A 21,416-nucleotide genomic window follows, 5' to 3' on the forward strand; every position below is an offset into this window, starting at 1 on the left:
TGCACCTACTGAGACTAGACATTCTAGCATCTACCACATAAAAAACCCAATCCTTCAAAATGTAATACTAGCTTTTAAAGGATTCCATTCTGCCACAAAATACAGTTTTCATCATGCAACACATACAAAACAGTTGCAGGGAATCAAGATAACAATATTTTTCATCCTTTCAAGTTTAAAACCACTGAAGAGTAGGTAAACGTATAGTAATAAGTGGTTTTGGAATGTTTATTCTTAGTTAGTATACCATTACTCTAAATCAGAAAAGGAAAACCGTTCAATTTGAACTTTCTGTGTTTAAGACATGAGCCCAAACAATTTGAAAATTATACAACTTTTTATTATAGCAGACACTAAACTTTAATCAGAAAACATAGTGTAAAGATGACCAGCCATAAAGACAGTTTACATAAAGTAACACAGAATCATCTAGTAAAGATAGTTCACGTAACGTGATGGAACTCCTTTTAGTCTGTAAAGTCATTCAGGTCAGTTAAAAGCTGAACAATTTGTATACCTACCTTTCTTGTTTTAATGCATATTCTAACATTTTTATTCTTCTTACTAAATCTTTCTTCAAGTTTTCTTGACCCTTTCTTTCCCCTTGTAAAAATGCTATCCGAGCCTGAAAACACACACACAAAAAAAGACAACAGATTTTATTCCATTCTGTTCCCAAAAAAAAGCAATGAAGTCTGTCTCAGAAGGAGGGGAAAAAAAAAAAAAAACAAAAAACCAAAAGAGAAGAAACTGTTTTGCATTAATCATTTCAGTCAGTCATTAACAACAAAAATCTTTCTGCCCTAGAGACCGAGTACTATTTTCTGTTCATAAATGTTGGGGGTTTTGCCTTCAAATAAAGGTATTAAAGGTAGTTTAGTAAGTGCAAAAGACAGCACAAACAGCAATCATATTAAACATTTTAACATATTTTGCCCTTATAGCATTGTTAGCATAAATTCTATTATCCATTTTCTTCCAAATCCAAAGCCATATTAAAATGGGTACACAGCATACTCTTAAGCAATTTACTTTTTAATGCCAGTATATTGAACAGATTAAGAAATGGTCACATGAATTCAAATACAGACTTTATAAATCCACTATACAGGAAATAACTATATTTTATGGATTCACATTTTACTTACTACTGAAGACAGCTCAAGGTTAGAATATCAAAGGAGAATTGGTTTTAGTGTGCTGTTCTGTATGGAGAAAAAGAATGCTTTTTTTTTTTTTTTAATAGCATCAATCATATTACCCACCTAACTTACAAAGAAGCAATGAAACTTCCTACTTGCCCGCTAATCTAGTAGATAACAATAAATTTAGTAGAACATACAAGCTATTTCAACTAGTGCAAAAGGTCTAGTGGAAAACTTTAAAGTAGTCGAAAAATAAAGGTAGTAAGTTTGTTGAGAAAAAACATATCTTGTCTTTTCCAAGCCAAAATCCTAGGGAAGACAAGGAATTTGCAGATGTGAAGACAAAATTTAACCAGTTAACGATATTACTGAATTGGCCATCATTACAGGAAACCACAAACTCATTTGTCCTCATTATGACTTTAAAAATTGACTGAAACCATTGGGTAGCTAATTCAAGACAGGATTCAATATACAATTTTCTTGGCAGAGGGATTAAAAAGAATAGAATAAGGAGAGTAAAGTAGAGACCACATTGCTTTATGGAGCTTAAGACCAACAACACAATTTCATTATTAAAGGAGGCACAATTAAAAAAAAAAAAAAGCAGAGCTATAATCAGCATCTAATCTATCCTTGAAGTTTTTTTTAAAGGGAGTGGTTGTACATTTTCATTACTCTCAGTGGTTAGAGCCTGAAACAGTCTAACCAGGATGATAGCATTCTTGCACTGCTCCTTTGTCAAGACTAAGTGATATCACCATATAAAACTTCACACATCAGCCCTTATTTTAGCCCCTCTGGCCTTCTGCTTAATGGTAAACCAAATTAAAATGTGTTCTTTTACCTTGCATTAGCTAACTAATGATTTAATCAATTAAAATTTAAAATCCTAGTGACAACAAGGCTGTTAATGAGTATTGCAGTTAGAAGTCTGTCATGAAAGCACTCTCAACTAACCACTGCCACTTGGTAAGAAAGAGTAATGCACCAAACAGTGCATGATACAGGCTTTGTAATGACTGCACAGATATTTCAAGATAAAAGGTAGAGACCAAGATCCAGAATCTGCTATTTTAAACAGCGGGCTTCAAATGGAAGGGGATGGAGGGAGTTGAGCAAACCCAACAACTATATTAAACTGCAATTATGTTACTTAGATTCTAAAAAATACTATAAAACCGAGTCTAATCTAAAAGAAACTTAACAGCCTTCTGGAAAAGACTACATTTATACATAATTTCCACTCCTCTAGTATCTAAGGCAGCAAATGCCCAGCCAATTTCACAAGCCTAACTTGTTATCCCAATTTTCACTAGTCAAGGATAAGACAACAAAAAGTAAACAGCGTCCTTACACATAAAAACAAAACTACACATGAAATAGTTATAAAAGTAGTTTTTTAGTAGTTTTTAAAAAAAACCCAAACCATATGTGCAACACCATACTTCAAACATTTGGGAGTTACTGCATGCACATAGACTCTTTTTACAAATATAAAACCAGAACTAAATACTTTGATAATTATCATCTAAGGAAGGTTATGAAAGCTCTTATGCTCCTTGACTTGAATGCAGTTCTCAACTCTTTCCAAAACTCAGGTCTTCTCTAAGTGATGGTCTTCTCCCATTCTATTAGTCTTCCTTCATTGGCCAGCACCCTTTTATAAGTATTTGACAAATCTTAGTTGCCAGCTGCAACTGTTGAGCCTTATTTCATCCTCAGTCTGCTGATAACAGAGAGGAAAATAATATAGCTGCGATCATACACAGAGGGAGGCATCTGCCTCCCAAATGCTCACAGCCAAATTATTTCCTTCTTCTGGAAACACTTCTGGAGTACTTGGCCAAACAGAATCAAGTCTCCGTATTTACTAGGTATTGCCTAGATCTCATACTTTTCAACCAGACAGGTTAACGAGCTAAGTGATCTTGAAAATCACTAGACTACAGAAACGCTACAAAAATAAAGCCAAACAAAACCCAAAAATCCACCCTACAAAAAAGCCCTCAAAAAATCCTTTATATACAACAACATTTATAACAACCTTCACACGGTCCAAAAGGTTGAACAGAGGTTGTCACACAAGAACGCACTTTGTAGTTGAGTTTTTGACTTTTTTGTCAATATTAGCAGACTTCTTTTAGCATCGCTTTCTGTAATTGCTTCTATACACATTTGACTGATCTGGGAATTTTTTTTCCCCCTCCATTGTAATCATCCCATGGCTAAAACATAACAGAAGCTATCTATGCAGAAGTTAAGAGCTTGCTCTTTATAAATAAGGAAGATCAATTTAGACTTTATGAACACTTAGCCATCAAGACCCTCCATACAAAACTGAGAATAAGATCGCTGCAGATTTGCTGTATAAATTACATTATCAACTTGCTTCCTTAAGTCTTGAACTGAGAAATGAGGGATGTCAAAACTATCACTTGACAGGTTGCGTAGCTATGAGCCCTAAGAACACAAAATTTCCCAACACTGACTTTTTTGAAAAGCGGTAAATCTCAGGTTCGATAAAAACAGATAAAGTAAACAGATCAGTCTCCCTCAGGGTTGTTGTACTAACTGAGGTTCCATAGACAAAGACAAACACTTAAGAAATGCTCTCTACATAATAACTTTCTCAAATCCGTAGATACTCCTTTCCTTTGAAACAATTCTCAGGAGAGCTAGATTCGATATGATTTATAACTATACTGATGATTAAAAGACTGACTGGCACTAAAATTGGGAAACAAAATGGCACAGAACAATTTGGTACTCACCTTCCCTCCCTCCCAGTTACAACAGAATTCTTTTCATTGTCTTAAACCAATTTGTAAGTCCCCAGGCTGATACTAAGAGGAGCAGTCGTCCTCCTCTTATTTCTGTTCCCTCTACTGTGCTGACTTAGCTGCTTCTGCTGCCACACATTAAATCTACCGAGGAAATCATTCTATTTACTTTTTACTCAGTTCTGAATTACATCAGTTTCCTGATCCTACTCTGTATAGCCACAGGAGTACTTAGGCTGGTACAAGGGATGCAAACAGGATACTGAAGTAACAGCTCCTTTCAGTGACAACATGGTCCTAGATCAGCCCAAACTGATCATGATATCATAACCTGCATGTCCAGGGCACAAGAGTTGCAAAAACAAGAGTACAGAGACTAAGAAAGTCAAATACAAGACAAGTCTTAACTCTTTTGAATTACAAATTCAATCAAAATGTATTTTTAAAAGTGTATTAGCAAGACCATTTCTTAAGGAGGAGAAAACATGCTATTTTACTGAACATGTATAAAACACTAGTTCTTTAAGCAAAACTACAGCCTCCCATGGCTTTAAAAAAATCCAGCAGAATTTCATTGTGTACAGATTCTGTTAGAATATTTTTCCCTACTGACAGGGCTATGCTTCAGATTCTTTAAACAAGCTCAACCAGGAGCCTCTCTTTTCAGGGCAGATTCCTCCTCTCCTACCAGCCTGTCCATTTTCATATTTACGGTATTTTCATGAATCTCTGATATCCACTATCTTACTACAAAATTCAGTGACACTTGACAACTCTGGGCTCCGTCTACACCTTGGCCCTCAGCTGTAAGTAAGAGTACCACCACATGAACTTGCACAGTTTTATTAGGAAAGCGTTCAGGGAGCTCGGAGAAGCAGTTAGTGTGACAGATATTTTGTATTTGTGCAAGGATGCATGAAATAATGCCTGAAACTAGGCAAGATGGAATACAAGGATAAAAAGAATTACTGAACAGGTACTTGAATAGTATAGATCCCATGAAAAAGAATTGTCTGAGGTTAAATAACTACAGAATGCACATATAGAAGGGGACAAATAAAAATTCTAACATCTAATATTCTAGATTTTGTAAACTTAATATTGTTTTAATGGTGTGTTGTATTTCAGACATACATGCACTACATTTTGTAGCTGGAGGGGTTTTTATCTTTTGAATAGAAAGTCTGACCATGTGCAAACCAGGCAATAGTCCTTCTCCCAACAAACTCCAACATCTCAAATAAACTGCAGTTTTCCTTGAATGGTAGGAATAAGTAAATCACTGATTACACTGACACACCACATCCCTAGCATGCAATTACACTGCTTGATCAAAGTGTAACTGAAGATTTAAAGTCGTTTACTAGAGAACTTCCACATTACTCTAAATTATTAAAAATACTGCATTTCACATAGGAGTTGACAAATCAAAATTTAAAGAAATATTGTTTTCTGAGAAGAAAACAAGGATTTCCCCCCCTTCTTTTTTAAAGAAGCTTGAAAGGTCCTAAAACTTAAGAATTATTGCTCTAAATTTCATACAACACTACCCAGCATAGCAGCATTCATATTAAAACTGCATTTTATTGCCTCAACTGCACAGAAAAGCCTGACTTAAAGACAATCTCTATGTTGATCAACGTATTTGTCTCAGCTATTGAGGACAAAGGTGGGAAGTTATTACAGCATTTTGGGCAGGTAAAATTGCATATGCAACCTAAAGGTTATGTAATAACTACATACAGTATTTCATAGTCTTATTTTATTAATGAATCCTGATATGCAGCATTTGAAACATTCACCCAACATCTCAAACCTAGCAAAATATATCAAAGGGGAAAAGAGGCAGGAAACCTGAATGGTAAAGCATGTAAGACTGATTAAAGGACTTATCTTACACTGTTGAAACACTAACCTTTCCAGTACAAGTCAAACAATCAAATTCTAATGTATTTACCAATACAGGAACACACTCAGGAAGTGTGTATACTTTCTTTCTGTTTCAGTTGCAAACGTAGTTAACTCTCAGACTCTAGAAATATAGTTGAATCTTTTTCAAAATACATGTAAAGCAATGCCAGCTGCAATGCAATGCTTGTGTTTTGTTTTTCTAAAGTCCATTCAGACTTCTAGAAGGAAGGAAGGAAAGGTCTGCAGTATTTCTGAAAGAAATGCAATACATTGAAGCAGCTTGAATATACATACCCAGTGCACACATAAGTGTATGCTCGTCCTACTAGGACATGTCACAAAACTCAAAACAATTGTAAGATTTATTTTTTTTTAAACACTTTGTTTTAATCATAAGATTATTATCACACAAAAAGACTAACCGAATCTTCATTTTTAGATATTCATTATGCCAAAGATAAAGCAGAACACTGTTCTGGAAAACTGAAAAATACTGGGGAGATGGAAGATTTGACTCCTAACAGTAATTTAAGAGTGGACACACTTGTGTAGCTACTAATGTTCTAGTTCCCATTCAGAAAAGGGAAACTGAACATAAGAGGAGTAGCCTTCACCTTCAGTTTTCAGCAAACACAGTCCAAAACTTCATCTCATCCAGAACACCTAAACCATCATGCATGTAAAAGCATTAAGCATTTAGAAGAGTTTCAGTGTATCCTTACAGACCTGATTATGCCTATATATTTATTACAATTACAGTTAATCCCTAAACTGTCTACTGAGGACTGAAGATACCTTGCCAACTTCAAATATATAAATAAACATAAAAATCAATCTTTATTTTGCAAATTAAAGTCTCAAGCAAGATTCTCTCTCTAGTAAGCTGTGCAGTGAGATAGGTGTCACTGGTCATATCAGGATCATACATGTTTCAAAGATATACCACTTGTAAAGAGCCTGCAGAATAAAAAATAATTTGAATACTTAAAAAAAATTAGAATCACCAGCTCTCGTATGTTGACGGAAAACCTTTACTTCATAAAAACAGCCCAGGTTAAAGATGCGGAAAAAAAGATTTCAACAACTGGTTAATACTAGTGTACATCTGAACAACATTTGCAAATAAAGACCATTTGCTGTGGACCATATGAACAGTCAGTTAAATATCAGGTCAGTAACTACTGCACTTAAAGTAGCAATGGTATTAAGATGTGTCCTGAAGGTTCCCTTTTTTATAGATCTTTTCCTTTTGAGCTGATGATGATTTCTTGCTCCTCAACTGATACTTTTTTCAGAAATTCATCTGATTACTTTCTGATCACTTTTCAAAAGCAATTCCTAACAACTACAAAAGTGACATCCTTGGTCAACTGTCCCACAAGAGTGGTAGATACAAGAAACCCAGCTAGCTCTAAGGAGCAGTCTGGTATGTTAATGACACAACTGACAGATAAAAGAGAATTTACTCATCCATAGGTCTCCTTCAGTCCTGCAACAGGTATGGCAAAGACCAGGCTCGCAACTCTCCTTCCCTAAATCTGTCCTTCCTTTTTTTCCACTACCACCATATCATCCCCAGTCATTCAGATTCAGAAGTTTGCTTCTTTTCACTACAGGGCCAAGTACTGTCAAGTTTCATCAGCTTCTTTGAACAACTTACAGAAAATCCAGCCTTCAATTTCCTCCTCTTCTACGGTAGGGTCAAACTTCTAAGCCACAACTTAAACTCCATATAACACTGCCTCCATTCCATCACTATTCCTTACTAGAATTTTTTCATGGAATAATTTTTTCTTGTGCTAGGATTTTTATAGCCACTCTCCTAACCAATATGGTATTTGGGAATACTAGAGTAACAAAACTCATACAACTCATGGATGTGTTTTTAAAGACTAACACCCTCTAAATTTCATGGTCTGGAAATTAAGTAAACTAATTGTCCATAGACTTCTATCCACTACACAGAAGCCAGCAGCGGGGGGGGGGGGGGGGACAATTGAGACTACAAGTCCAAAAAAAAGTTAGAAGCCACTAAAAATGATGGATTCAAACTCTGTTACAAAGAGCATTCTCCTCAAAGACTAAAACGTACATGTCTAAGAATCGGAACCTAAATAAAACAATTTTTTTGGAGTAACAAATATAAGTGCCTTAGAAGTTTATCATTCATGGACCTTTCTTGTACTCAAGTGTTCTTTATCCAACAACATGCTTCTAAAATTTTGTTTCAGTTAAAAATTTATAAATTAAACTGGGCTCAGTATTTTGTAAGTAAGTTTTTCTTCCCAATTTCAGTCCCAGAGGCAATCCTTCAGAAAAGTAAGTTCCTGCCTAGGAATTTTTAAAAGAACTATCATCTTCCTCGACGAAGAGTCTATTCTATAAGATTGAAGGATTACATTAACTTCAGAAAAAGTAAAGATAATCTGGTCATTATCATCAACATACTGTAATAGAACTACTAAAACACTCCATGCCACAGTGCCAACAGTACCAGCCACTGTCCCTACATGCAGGCTCTCCTTCTCCCCACACACCTGACAATTTGTGCAGGCATTTTATTTTAGCATCATTAAAGACTTTTCTACTAGCAAATTTGCATTTTCCTTTGCACCTGACATGCAAATCATCAAGAACATCAGCAATCTAAGCAGACCCAAGATCCAGCAAATTTTAGCTGAAAGCCATTAAACAGCCATAATTATGTCTTTAATCAGCTGACAGTTAACAGGAATTCTTGGAGGTACTAGATCACCTAACCAGACACAAATGCTCATTTTGACCTCAAAAAATGCTCACTCATTTTCACCTCCAAGTTATTCTACCTTCACCAATATCAATATAGTTCTACTGAGAAATTACAATCTTTCCAACAATCTTTCCGTTCAAACATCAAATTGAATGCCATCACTCAAGACTACTAAATAGCCAAGTAAAACATAAGCAGCAAAAGTACTTCTTACAACTAATAAACACTTACTATTCTATGAGGAGTGTGTATAGTATATTTCAACTGCATTTCTTTAGCAGATTGAATAATCTATAAAACATGTTTGAACACAAGCTCCCAAGACTATGAAGCAGTCATATTTCTAATAATAATTTAGAAAGCTCTGCAAACAAATGTAAATTAAACTAAGTTCTCTTTACAGTTAGGACTGTTTCAAAATGTGAGTATCCTTCCTCAAGAAAGTATGTACTTCCTGAAGATCAAATCATGTAAAATAAAACTAAGAATTCTACATCTATTTTCTTAACAGACTTGCTATGGGACTTCAATTCATTTCATATCAGTTTTTCCAATAAATAGAATAAGAATATTAGTGTTCATATGCCCTTTACAGAAAAAAGTTAATACAGGATGTTAAATAGTTTTACATATCAACATATGGTCACTTTCAATGGGACTAGAGAAAACTGCAAGACTCCGAGTTATGCAGTTTAATCCGCCAATACGTAGTTTGGCCAGTGCCAAAATTTAACACAAAATACATCCTACATTCATCTCCAGTCAGTGTTTCTTTATCAAACCACCTAGCAGGTCTCTGTGACAATATTCACAATAGCACAAACATCAGTTAGCTTTTGTTAATGTCCAGAATGGATTGCTGCTGAAAGCCTCTCGCACACATTACCAAATGAAGCAAGAGGAGTACACAAAGAAAAAAAACCAAAACACCACCTCCCAAATGTCTTTACCATTTAACATAGCAACACTGCAGAGCTTGAGAGCATCTACCAAAACAAACCACTTTCCTTAACATGTCTTTCACAGGCCTAGTATTTTCACTGTCTTAATAGTTTTTATAAAGTCACACAATCTTTCACAAAACATTGGGAATAAATAGAGGACATAATAAACATCCTGTGGTTTTGCAGACTCAATGCTACATTCTTTCTTTGTCACGTACAGCAGCCAAAAATTAATATTTTTTTCCACAGATGAAAAGAAATTCTTATCAGACTACCGTTTAGTAAGAAATTATTGAAGTTTTGCATTTTTAAAATCAATTAAGTCATGGTATTTTCCAAATGTCTGTGCTGGAAAAAAACCACAACACAATTGCAACACCAATGTCAAAAGCTGAACTCTTGCCAAAAATATCAGCTATCAACTGTAAATGCTCTCTCCCTCAATTAACAAGACTGTATATAGTATTTCCTAAGTAAACTTTCCATTTTGGAACATTTTGTACATTATTCCAGTATGAAATGCTTAAGGGAAGTAAAGCTTGTGAGCAGTATCTTCTCTTTGGACAAACTAATGAAAACAGACACAGACAAGCTTGTGGACAAGCCAGAGTCCAATCACCAGTTTCGATCAGCAACAGCAAAATACACCATAACCACAGATTAGATTGTGTTTTAGCCACTAGAGAAATACTCTTGACCCTCACAGCTATGACACCACAGTAGAGGAAGTATTTTGAAGACATTTAGCATCATCATAGATGTCAGTTTATTCATGAAATGTTCTAAGTAATGCTAAAATAATGCCTAAAAAATTTTCACTCGACTTTGAAGCCTCTGAAGTACGTTTCTCCCCAGACCCAAACTCTCTCACGTACATTTACCCATACCACAATAATCAGAGATTCAAAATAAACTGTTGAACATGCTTCTATCTTCTTTACGTATTACTGAAACACAGATATAAGGGTGCTATAGACAGGTCTGCAATTTACACACACCACTATGTAACGGTTCTAACTGACAGCACAAACTGATTGCAAAACACAGACTAAAGTGCAGTGCAACCAGAGCAATTGTAAGAGAACTTCTTAAAGAAAGGTCAGGATTATTCTGCAATTGGGAGTCTTGGAATTACACTGCAAGGGTTCTTGTACATCTTTTTCTAATTTTAATTTTTCAAGAACAGCTTCTAGCCCTGGACAGGCATATTCAACAACCCACCAACAAACCACTAAACTACTGCATTTTGATACTGGCTATCAGTAACCCAATTAGGTCTCTATTTTAGTTAATAAATGAAAAGGTCATTGCCTTTCTTAGCAGAAAGTAGCTATGTTGAGTACATTTCACCTATTACAGTACAGATAGCGCCGGCTTCCTTTTCATTTAAGACAGCCATTCAATACTCTGAATATTCAAGATTAATCTACAGTACTCCCATGATCAAATTCCTGCTTACTACTGCAGTTTTCTCCATAACTGGATTAGAAAACACAAAGCCAAAGGAGTGATACTGACAATAAGCCAACTACACGTTTGTGTGGCTGTATGTACTTATATACACACTCATATTTTACTAGAATTTAATTTGGAGAATAATCTTTTCCTATCCAAACTAGGCAATATATACCACTTTTTATTTTCAATCATATAATTAAGAGATTCATGTGTGACTCAAAGTCAAGCTGCTGGAGACTTAGTTTTACAGAAGAGCAGTGCAGTCAACTAAAAATACATCTATAAATTCTCTGTCTTCCAGGAGGAAAACAACAGTCTTCCAGCTTCTCTAACAGGATAAGTGGCATGTGGGAACCTAGGAAAGCAGGTTTTCAAAATAACATTGATGCAAATAAAATTGATTTCAAAGACAAGAAGATCAATAAATGCAGTCTGACATTTAGACAGACCATATTTCATTCAGTTACCTTTGTCCTGAATCAAATGTTTGACTTAAGATGTAAAAAAAACAAAACAAACAAACCCAGAAAGAAATCCCCTAGTTCCCTCAGTAGCTTACTCCAAGGGTCCAGTTCTTCACTTAAGTATGATGCCTTAAGAAAAAGCATGGAAAGAAGATATAAACTTAATAGCAGTAGGTTAGACTACAGAGTAACAGATGGCTTATTTTGAATCCATTTATATTTCTTCTGTGCCTTCATGTAGAAAAGACTCAATTTCTCATTGTACAAAAGTTATTTCAGTATGTTTTATACTTGTTGCCTGATTATTTCTTTGGCTGTTCTACTCCCCCCCCCCCCCCCCCCAAAAAAAAAGCTGTTACCCAACTTCACACACACATATAGCTGTCACATTATCTACATCCCCACATTGGGATAATTTTCTTTTTTTAATGTGAAGTTTCAGTCTACTGTGTCATACCCCTTAAACTACACACTTTTCTACTTTAAATTAAAAAGCATCTCAATAAGTCCAAAACCCAGGGAAGCACCTAATAAGGCTACCTCTCAGACTTTTTTTGATTAGCCAACAAGACTGAACTCTAAATGGATCAATCTTCAAAATGTTATTTCCAGCCCTCAAATTGTTTTTATGTCAATTTTTCAGCATTCTTTTCAGAATTACTACTAAAGAATGGGACATTATATTGCAATGTTGACCTTGCCAGTTCTGCACAGATCACAAGACAGAAATCACTTCCCAATTTCTATATTTATAGCTCCCACTTACAAAGCCACAGATCATTCAGGGGTTTTATGAATTTCTTTTAGCAGGAAACTCACAGCAGTCCTGAAAGAAAGCAACTCAGCATGTTTATTTCAGCACAAGTTCATCCTCAGATGCAGTTTCCCATTCTGTCACTATCATCTATAATGTCTACGTTTCTCCTAAATGCATGAACCTTGCAAGTAACATCTTTTAAAAACCAAAAAATAGTTACACATCTCAGTTCATTTCTATCTAAGACGACTCATGTACAGTCTTTTAAAGTGCTGAGCATTTTTTGGAACACATCTAAGCTAGTAAAAAAGTTTTCTTTACAAGAAAATCACCACTACAACCAATAAGACTAATTATACACTGATGGTAACACCAAAACACAATATTTGAATTTGATAAGATTAAAAATATCTTTACTGTCAGCATCACCATGTGGGCACATTTTTCCATTAAGATGAAGTTACATTATGAAGTTATACAGCTAATAATGAAGTACCACAGTTAGAGCTTCATTAAACACTTAATACTAAATAGAATTAAGAATATTAAGCTCATTCTCTTTATTATTACTAGTAGTTGTATCACAAGAGCACAGAAATCAGAGCTAAGTTGTACACTTTGTAGTGTGGCAGGTCCTTAGAATCACTATAGAGTGGAAAGGGAAGGAAAAACCACAGCGTGGCAAACATGCTCAAGAACGTAAGTTTCCTTTCGAAAACAAGGAACTTCTATTTATTAGTTAGGAATACAGAAGGGGAAAGTATAATCTGCAGCAGACTGCAAACAGTGACCTGCACTGACCTAGACTGTTCTAGTGATGAACACTCCTGTCAGTGTTCATCAGCTGCAGGTCAGTAACACACATTCTCAAGGAACAGACAGAAGAAAGCAAAAACTACTGAAGTGTTAAAATGAGAATATAGGAAGCCATCTATATATAGGTAAAAGAATACAGTATTACAGAGCTTAAAGAGCTCTGCGTCATTAAGGCAATGGCAATGTTGACAATAACAAAATCAAATATAATCAAGTTCATGGAAAGAAAAGTTATGAAAAACAAAAGAGTAAGACAGTTAAAAAACAAGTGTATAATGTAAAGTGTTTTAAGGGAGGCATCACAGAAAGTTGATGAAGAATGGGTATTTTGCACCTCCTAAATGTTAATCTAGCCTCCTGGCACAGAATAGCGCCCGCGCTCTCTAATTTACACCACTTTATCAGAGTTAACAGAGTCAGTAGTCTTGCCTTCTACTAATTCAACTGTACAAATCTTGCTAAAGTTATGAAACAGAATAGGTCTTATAGAACTTGTAGACATGTTTACATGTGCTCCTTGAATACTTCTGAGAGTTCCATTTGTCCAGGCAGGATCTTTTCTTTTCCCAGGGTCTCAAGGTGTATCCCAGGATTCTGTTCCTGCAACCCTGGGAGGGGAGTTAAAGCACCTTATCCTCAAAGAAAGCAAACAATTTCAGTTTCACAACTCTTGAATTGCCAAGTGTTTTAAAGAGTTAAACTCATCTGGCTTGTTACCACTTCTTATTCTCTACTTTGATATACTGTGATATCTGAAATACAAGCAAATGTACTGAAGCTGTCTGCTGGTAAACTTAGTATCAAGCAAAAGATCGTACTATTCACCTGGAAAATTGTATTTTGAGATAAAAATTATTTTACATAGAAACAAACCACAGTTTTGAGTTAAATACTAGAATCAAGCATTCTCCAGCTTCTTATAGTGATCACTGGTGTAAAGCCAAGGGGGAGGTTTGTTTGGTTTTTTTCTTCTAGAAGGAGTATTATTGCATTGTCAATCTCAAATTTGGTAGCAATTAAGGAGTAACCACATTTTGGATTAAGAGAAACCAAATTGAGCAAATGGAATAAACTTTACATCAAGTGACCCATTTAAAAAAAAAAAAAAAGATAATCAGAAAGAACTTCAGAACTTCAGGCATCTGGAATTTCTGAAGTTCACTCCCTATTTCAGGATCATTTCAATCAGCATTCAGAGAAGCACCATTTTTCAGAATGTTAGAGCCAACACATGCAGGATTTTTCAACATAAATATATGCATAATACCTTCAAAAAGGCTAAGAATGCACTCCACCTCTCAGTACCATTAAGTGGAATTTATCCTGAACACAGAAAAATTTATTTTTACCCTTAATTTCTAACAGCAGGTTACCTCTAATCAGCCATTTTTATAAAAATCCTGTAGTGGCAGAAAAAACTACATAGTTTGAATTCATGCTGTAGGTTCAGGACTGGTCCTGAAGAACAGCCAACTTCATAATTAGCTCTTAATACCTGTTGGAGTTGAACAGATGAAGGCAGAAGATACCATTAAACTCAATATCCTGCTGAGCCATTGCTTAGGATAACTCAAGAACAGTCCGAGTGACAAAAAATAACAATCAGATATGCAAACAAAGCTCTTGCAGGTCACATATTTGTCCTGAAGATTTGTTACATCAGTGGAGGATCCAGCTTCCCTAGCTAGTCTCTTCATCAATTAGGACAAAGAGATCATTATCACTTTCACCCAACTTCTTAAGTGTCAAAAGGATGAAGAACACCCACCTCTATCTCAAAACCTACTTTCAACGTGAAAGAAATTATTATACCACCAGACACTTCCCACCAAAAACATTCCCCAGCGTGAGATTCCTCAAAGAACCGTTAAATATGCATAGGTGTGATGGCAATGAAACTAAGAAAATACAAGTTCAGTGGTTTAAAAAAAAAAAAAAAAAAAGTAATTCTTTACCAAGAAGTGTTATATAATTTATCTGCTACATACTTTTAGGCTGTCTCTAAAAGAAAACCTCACCAGAATGAGTGAAATAACAGTTCCGTACACTGCTTCTAATTAAGAGTGACTTTATTCCAAATAATTATTTATCAAAGAGCAATTATTACACAGTAAAAACACTTCTATCCCAAGTGTTGGTAGAAAGGAGTTATTTAGGAACAATATTCCAGAAAAAAATTACACAACTACTGTACTGATCAATATCTTCCTGTACATAAACCTCATAGCTATCCAGGTATCTCCTGTTCAATTTCTACAATCTTTCTGTAACTCAATGTCCTGTATTCTTTTGCTGTGTTTTGCCTCTATGAGGTGCATACTGCAAGAAAACTATACAGAAATATTAAAGATTAAATCAACTATTTGAAAAATAAAATTGGATGAATGGCGCATAAGCAGAAAAGTGAAAACACTGGGGTTTTTTTAATGATAAACACTCTAATCCTTGAGAGCCATAAACAGTATCTCAATTTTATAGTGAAAGAAATGTTAACGTTGTACCTACCTTCTTTTCACAGGAGAATATCTCCTTATTCCTATTTACCTTGAACTATGTCAAGAAATCTCACTTCAAATTTGTTCATGTATCTTTTAGGGCAAGCTCTGCTATGTAGCAGCTTCCATTTAATTTACAATCAGATCTTCTCTGTGTAGGTTATTCATCCACAAAAAGGAAGCAGCTCTGCACATTTTCAATTTTGAAGTCTTGCCAAGAAGGCTATGAGGAAGGCAGGATTTACCCCCATGAACACAGAAGAAAAGACTTTCAACCTTCAGTAAACAGGCACCTAAAGTTCTACCAGAGGCTATCTGCCTCTAACACAGTTGACTAAACAGCTTATGGAAAGCCACAGTAGGGAAACCCTTGATTATGTCTAATTGCCCTCTACCCAAAATACACAGAACTCTCAATTCAGTGCTTTAAATTGCAAAAGGGACTTAACTCTACAATGTATGTAGCTGTTTTCACCATTAGCTTAGAAAAATGATTAATGCACAGAAGTTTCTGGGTTTTAACTTCTACATGTATGGTATTTTATACTGAAAAAAGTTTCATTATAAAACAAAGCTATTAAGCATTCAAATACTTTACTATGCAAATAAAAAATATTTATTTGTACAAAGAGGTACTTCTGCACACCTGCTACAGCAAGCACCTTAACAGCTTGCATGAACAGAAGTTTGCCATTTCAGATGCACGTATTACCCACATACCTCATGGCATTTACAAGTATCATAAATAAGAATGTTGATCAACTTTTTACAAGCTATTTCTTTCTGGTTTTGGTCAGTGTTGATTAAGTATCCTTTGTTTTTAAGGACTGCTTTAGTAGTTAGTTAAGCTTAATTTCATAGTAAATACTGAGATACACCTGTAAGACACAATGAAATAGCAGTTCAACTTCAACCCTCTAGAATGCAATTGATAAACAATGCATGTGGTTAAAATACACTGTGCACTTCACAACTGCAGCATCTGCATTTCCTGCCTGTAACCTTTGCACGTTCTATCACAATTAATGCCCCTAATATCAATTAGTTTGTTATTTAAGCAACACAGTATCAAAACAGCACTAAGCGTATTTTCAAACAACCAAACCAAAGCATTTCAAAGCTACCTCACTGGTCATGAGAATATAAGAATGGCTATGTCTGGTCAGACTAACAGACCACCAACCTCAGTATACCAATTCTAACCACAGGCAAACAGGCAGCTACATGCGAGTAGCATAGAAACAGAAGGATAAACCTCAGAAGACATGCCAAATCTCCAAAAACTTGTAAATCAAAAGTATCCTGAGCCAGAGGTAGTATCTTTGAATTTAGACACCCCCAAGGACTTTTATTCCATGAACTCATCCAAACACTTTTTGACCCAAGAACATTTTAGCATCACAAATAGCCCCCTGCACAAAATTCCACTAGTTCCTGAAAAGCCAGGGTTTTTTTGAAAATACTTAATTTTACTTCATGCTTCCTAGTTGCTGAGACACACTGATTCTTTCCTTAAACTAATGACCATTTTACAACTCTCATAATCGCTTTCACTTCCAATCTATGATCGAAACGAATTATTTGCTTGCCTATACCATAGGTGAAGTCTATGGTATCAGAAGAATTAATTGTTCCTCCAACTTTAAGAGAGAAACATTCCCAACACTATCCTCCCTTCAAACCTGCAAAGTAAACCAAGCTATGAGTAGCAAAATATTTCAGCAATCGATTCTTGCTACACTTTGAAAACACTGAAGTGTATCTACACTCTGAACTTGGGACTCATCTAGTTCATGATATTAATACATTTACATATGTTTACATATTTACAGTTATGTGTAAAGTCCCTAATTTAGATAATCACGTCAAATCTGAAAGATTCCCAGGAAGATACACATCTTTTTTTTTTTTTAAAAAAGAACATCATTGGGATGTAATTCTGCAATATTTATGAGGTTCCCAAAGTTCATAAAGTTCTTGTAATGAGCTACTCTCTGCCTCCCAGCAGAAGGGGGGGGGGGGCAGGGAGAGAAGCATGCAAGTAAAATCTGAAATCTGTGGGTTGTTTTGTTGTCTTTTTTAAAACACTTACATAAAGAACACAAAATGTTAGATAACAAAATCCTCCCATAATGTCACTAAAGAGTTGGGAAGAAGAGCATTTGTAAAATTAGATAAACTAGGAACTTCAGTTGTATGTCACTAGTGCTGTCATTTTATATGATAGAAAATGTATTCAACCACATTAATCTTTACGCACATTTGAGCTACTTAAAAGGATGCATACTGTTTATACTGAAATTGTATATACTTTGTTCTGAGTATTTATGTTTCTTAATTATTCTTCCTATTCATTAAAACATTTGGAAGTAGCATCTACTGTTAATTCTCTCTCAACACATTCTTGTGTGATTTCTAAATATCAGAGAGTACTCAATCTCATTTTTATCTAGTTCAGAAGATGTGAATAAACTGCACAATTGAGACCTTTATTCCAGCCAAGCACTATCAGTCTGTAAGCCCCAAAAGAAAGTGAAGCTCTACTGACTTTCCCCCAAAAGTTGCACATCTTCCTATGATACTCCTTTTTGAAACAACTTTATCTTCCTTCTCTGAAAGTTTCTGTAGTGCATCTCCAAAGTGCTTTCCCATCCACGTTTCTTTTTCTTTTATGAGACTACAGAGCCACTTACCTCCTAAAGGAAACAATTATTTCTAACAAATACATAACATCCAACAATACGGGCTTGCTATAACTCCTCTACAGTGCACAAACATCTTAGAAAACATGGACTGAATTTATCTCAGTATAACAGCTACTGACTTCAAGGTCGCTACATTGACAGATTAAAGTTACAATTACAAAACATTGTTCCAGTGAAAATCATTCTTTTAGTTCACAGAACATAGAACAGATCCAGCCTATTACTTCAAGTGATCAACGCACTACGCAAGGCCAGACTACTTCCTTTCAACACAGCAGTGAGTAAATGCTAAAGAAGTTACTGTGGCAGCCAGTATTACAAATGAAAGGAAAAAAGTGTACTATGGTTCAAGTACTGCACTCCTGATATTTGACATTTCTGTACCTGGTACTAATTTGCACACACAGATTTGGCCAATTATTATGCTGCTTCACTTGTGCACACAGACAAAACAGCCATGCGCCTGAACAGTTGGAAAAGATAGTAATCTTACCAAGATCCAAGAAAGAATAAACTTACTACAGATCACCTCTCCCTGCACCATCACCCCCATACACAAAGAGCACTCCTACTAGGGGTGGGCAATTCTTCCAGGCGCTTGAACTATACAGGAAAAAAGAAGGTGGTGGGTGGGGAAATCACACAAGAGTCCCATTAATTTCATACCGCAGATAAGGAAGTATCTTATTCTTTGGAAGAATGCAAGTCATAAATTCAGAACAGGTAAATAAAATCACACATATTACTAACTCATTTGGTTTTCCACATACTTTTTATAAAGCATTGTTTGCAAAGTTATCAAGTTAACTCGGAAAGAACTTGTAATTGCCAGCACTGAGAAACAGTGTTTAGAGAGTTTATTGTCATGTTGAAAGGAAGAAGTTACCTGCATGAGGAGAACTGCATCTAAACCATCCAACTTGCATACTTCCATATTCATTATCTATTGTCATTCTGCAGAATTATTTTTTTTCCTTTCAACCCACAAGGCCTCAATCATCAAACCCCTCACACTTGTACATAGTACCACACAGATGAATAACACTCTCAGCAGTTTCAGTGGACAAAACCATTGTTTGGGGTCCAAACTATTAAGTCTTTACCAGTCACAAAATATACTGGGACTTTACAACTTGAGTTACAGAACAACAGAAAGATGCAGGCCTGGTAAACACATCTCTTCCAAAAATATTCTCAACACATTCCTGTATCACTCTTCACCACTGTACAGGTTGACATTTAAAATCCAAAGGTAATGCCCTCCCCCCTCTTCTATCCTGGGCTTCCAAAGTTATAAAAAAACCCACCCTCATGCGTAAGCATTGTGCAGCGACTATGCTGTCTCAGTCCCATGACCTGATGCACACACAAGGTAGAGTGAATCAACACACACATAGCCAGGGTCAGAACTACTACAGTATCTTCAGAAATAAGCAACTGAAACAGTATGGCCATGGATGACAAACAGCAACTGCAAACAAAAGCTGCAGACTTGGCAAGAACACATCATGGTGTCTAGAGGCCACATGAGTCCATAGCAGCTCTTTTTCAGTCAGATAGAGCTTTCAAAGTCTCCGAACTGAGCTTTACATTAGAGTATAGAATGTGGTACTTTGTTTTAAAGTAACAAGCCTGTGCATAAAACAAATATTTCAAGATGGTTTTGTTTGCTAACAAATGGCACTAAGCAACTTATTTATAAACATAGTGCTATATTACTAAGACCCTAGAGAAAACAAGAGAAAGTCAATTGTTCTCCATTAAAAATGCCCACCAACGTCCACCAAACTGATTTTAAAAGGAGCTGTTCCACAAGGCTTAAAATGGTAAGACAAGCAGTAAGTGAAAGAAATAGCAAAACTTCATTTTTTTTCCCTTGGTGTTTTTTAAAAATTCTATCTTAATGATAAATGTAACAAAAATAGTGCAGATTACATGCTTATTAGAGAGCTCAGAAGTCCTGAAAGAATTGCCTAGGCTCAGGTATAGTTCTTGGTTCTGAAATCTGAAAGTAAATACCTCGCAAATGTTGGCTACTGTTGCAGCATGCTATTAAAAACTCTAATTACAGTGCAATTTGATGGAATGCCACTTCAAGACAGTAAACATTCACTCGGTACAAAAAAATCACCAAAAATTCTTCAGGAGCAGTGAAGTTTGTAATTGTCTACATTTCTGTCCTGTAAAAGAATAATGACTCCTGTACAGATACCTCGCATTCAGTGGATTTTATAAACTGTACATAAACTTGTAATAGTCTACGTGTAGTTTCATTTTTACGCGTAAAAGTAATTAGTAAAGGCATCCTTTCTATTACTAAAAGCAAACATTAATGGCAAGAGATCTATAGTGGAACTCCAACACTTGCTCTCTACCCTGAAGAGTTATGCCATTTTTGTTCCCGAGGCAAAGTTCGTGCTTTCATGCATATTACAACCACCACGCTGCAGACCCATCAACTCCTCACTATATTCTTCAGCAGTTGTTTCTCCCATACGAAATGTCCAAAGGAACGAGACGGAAGGAAAGTGAGCATAAGCTCGACCTGCCTCAAACCAGAGCGCCTGGCCAAGTCCCTCGCTTGAGGTCTACCTGAACACCCTTTCCTCGTCCTCTCCCGCCCGGCCGGGAGGCACTCCTGCCTGCCTCTTCTGCCCCAAAGCTACCGCTCGCCGGGCTCCGGGGAGGCGCCAGCCCTCCCAGGCCCGGAGGCTCTTGCTGCCCATAACCCGCACCCAGGGCTGAGGAGGCCGCCGGCCCGGAGAGCCCCGGAGTCATTGTGCCGAGGGAGGCGATCGCAGCTGTCAAGGCGCAGCTCGCCCCGCCGCGGGCGGGCGGGGAGGAGGGTCAGCAGCCCCGCGCCGCGGCAGCGCCCGCCCTTCCCCTGCCGTCCGCCGGGCCCCGCAACGCCAGTACGGGCGAGAGGCCTGCGGAGCAAGGGCTGCCTCCGGAGCCAGGAGCCCAGGCGGGCGCCATGCTAAAAACCAAAATGGCTGCCCCAGGGAAAGGAGCCCAGCTCAGGCCGTGAGGGGCTGCGCCTCCGCCGGCCCCGCCGGCCGCCGCCCCCCCCCCCCCCGCCGGCCCTCGCCCGGGTACCGTCCCCAAGCCACAGCGACCGGCTCGGCCTCAGGGGCCCAGCGGGCTCCGCTCGCCCGGCCAGCCCCGCTCCCCCACCCCCAGCGCGGCCCC

The 21,416-nt window shown here is 36.8% G+C and overlaps 1 protein-coding gene across 5 annotated transcripts in view; it reads right to left on the minus strand.

Annotated features, from left to right (window-relative positions):
* Nucleotides 1–21,416, minus strand: part of STRN3 (striatin, calmodulin binding protein 3) — a 69,510-nt gene that overhangs the window by 47,590 nt on the left and 504 nt on the right. For all 5 annotated transcript variants that reach the window (XM_010574251.1, XM_010574249.1, XM_010574250.1 and 2 more), the window contains exon 2: nt 522–625. In XM_010574251.1, the coding sequence (XP_010572553.1) occupies nt 522–625 (104 nt within the window). The remainder of the gene's footprint in view (nt 1–521; nt 626–21,416) is intronic.

Source organism: Haliaeetus leucocephalus, unplaced genomic scaffold (genome assembly GCF_000737465.1).
Source record: "Haliaeetus leucocephalus isolate CR32 unplaced genomic scaffold, Haliaeetus_leucocephalus-4.0 Scaffold417, whole genome shotgun sequence".
NCBI classification, from domain to species: domain Eukaryota; kingdom Metazoa; phylum Chordata; class Aves; order Accipitriformes; family Accipitridae; genus Haliaeetus; species Haliaeetus leucocephalus.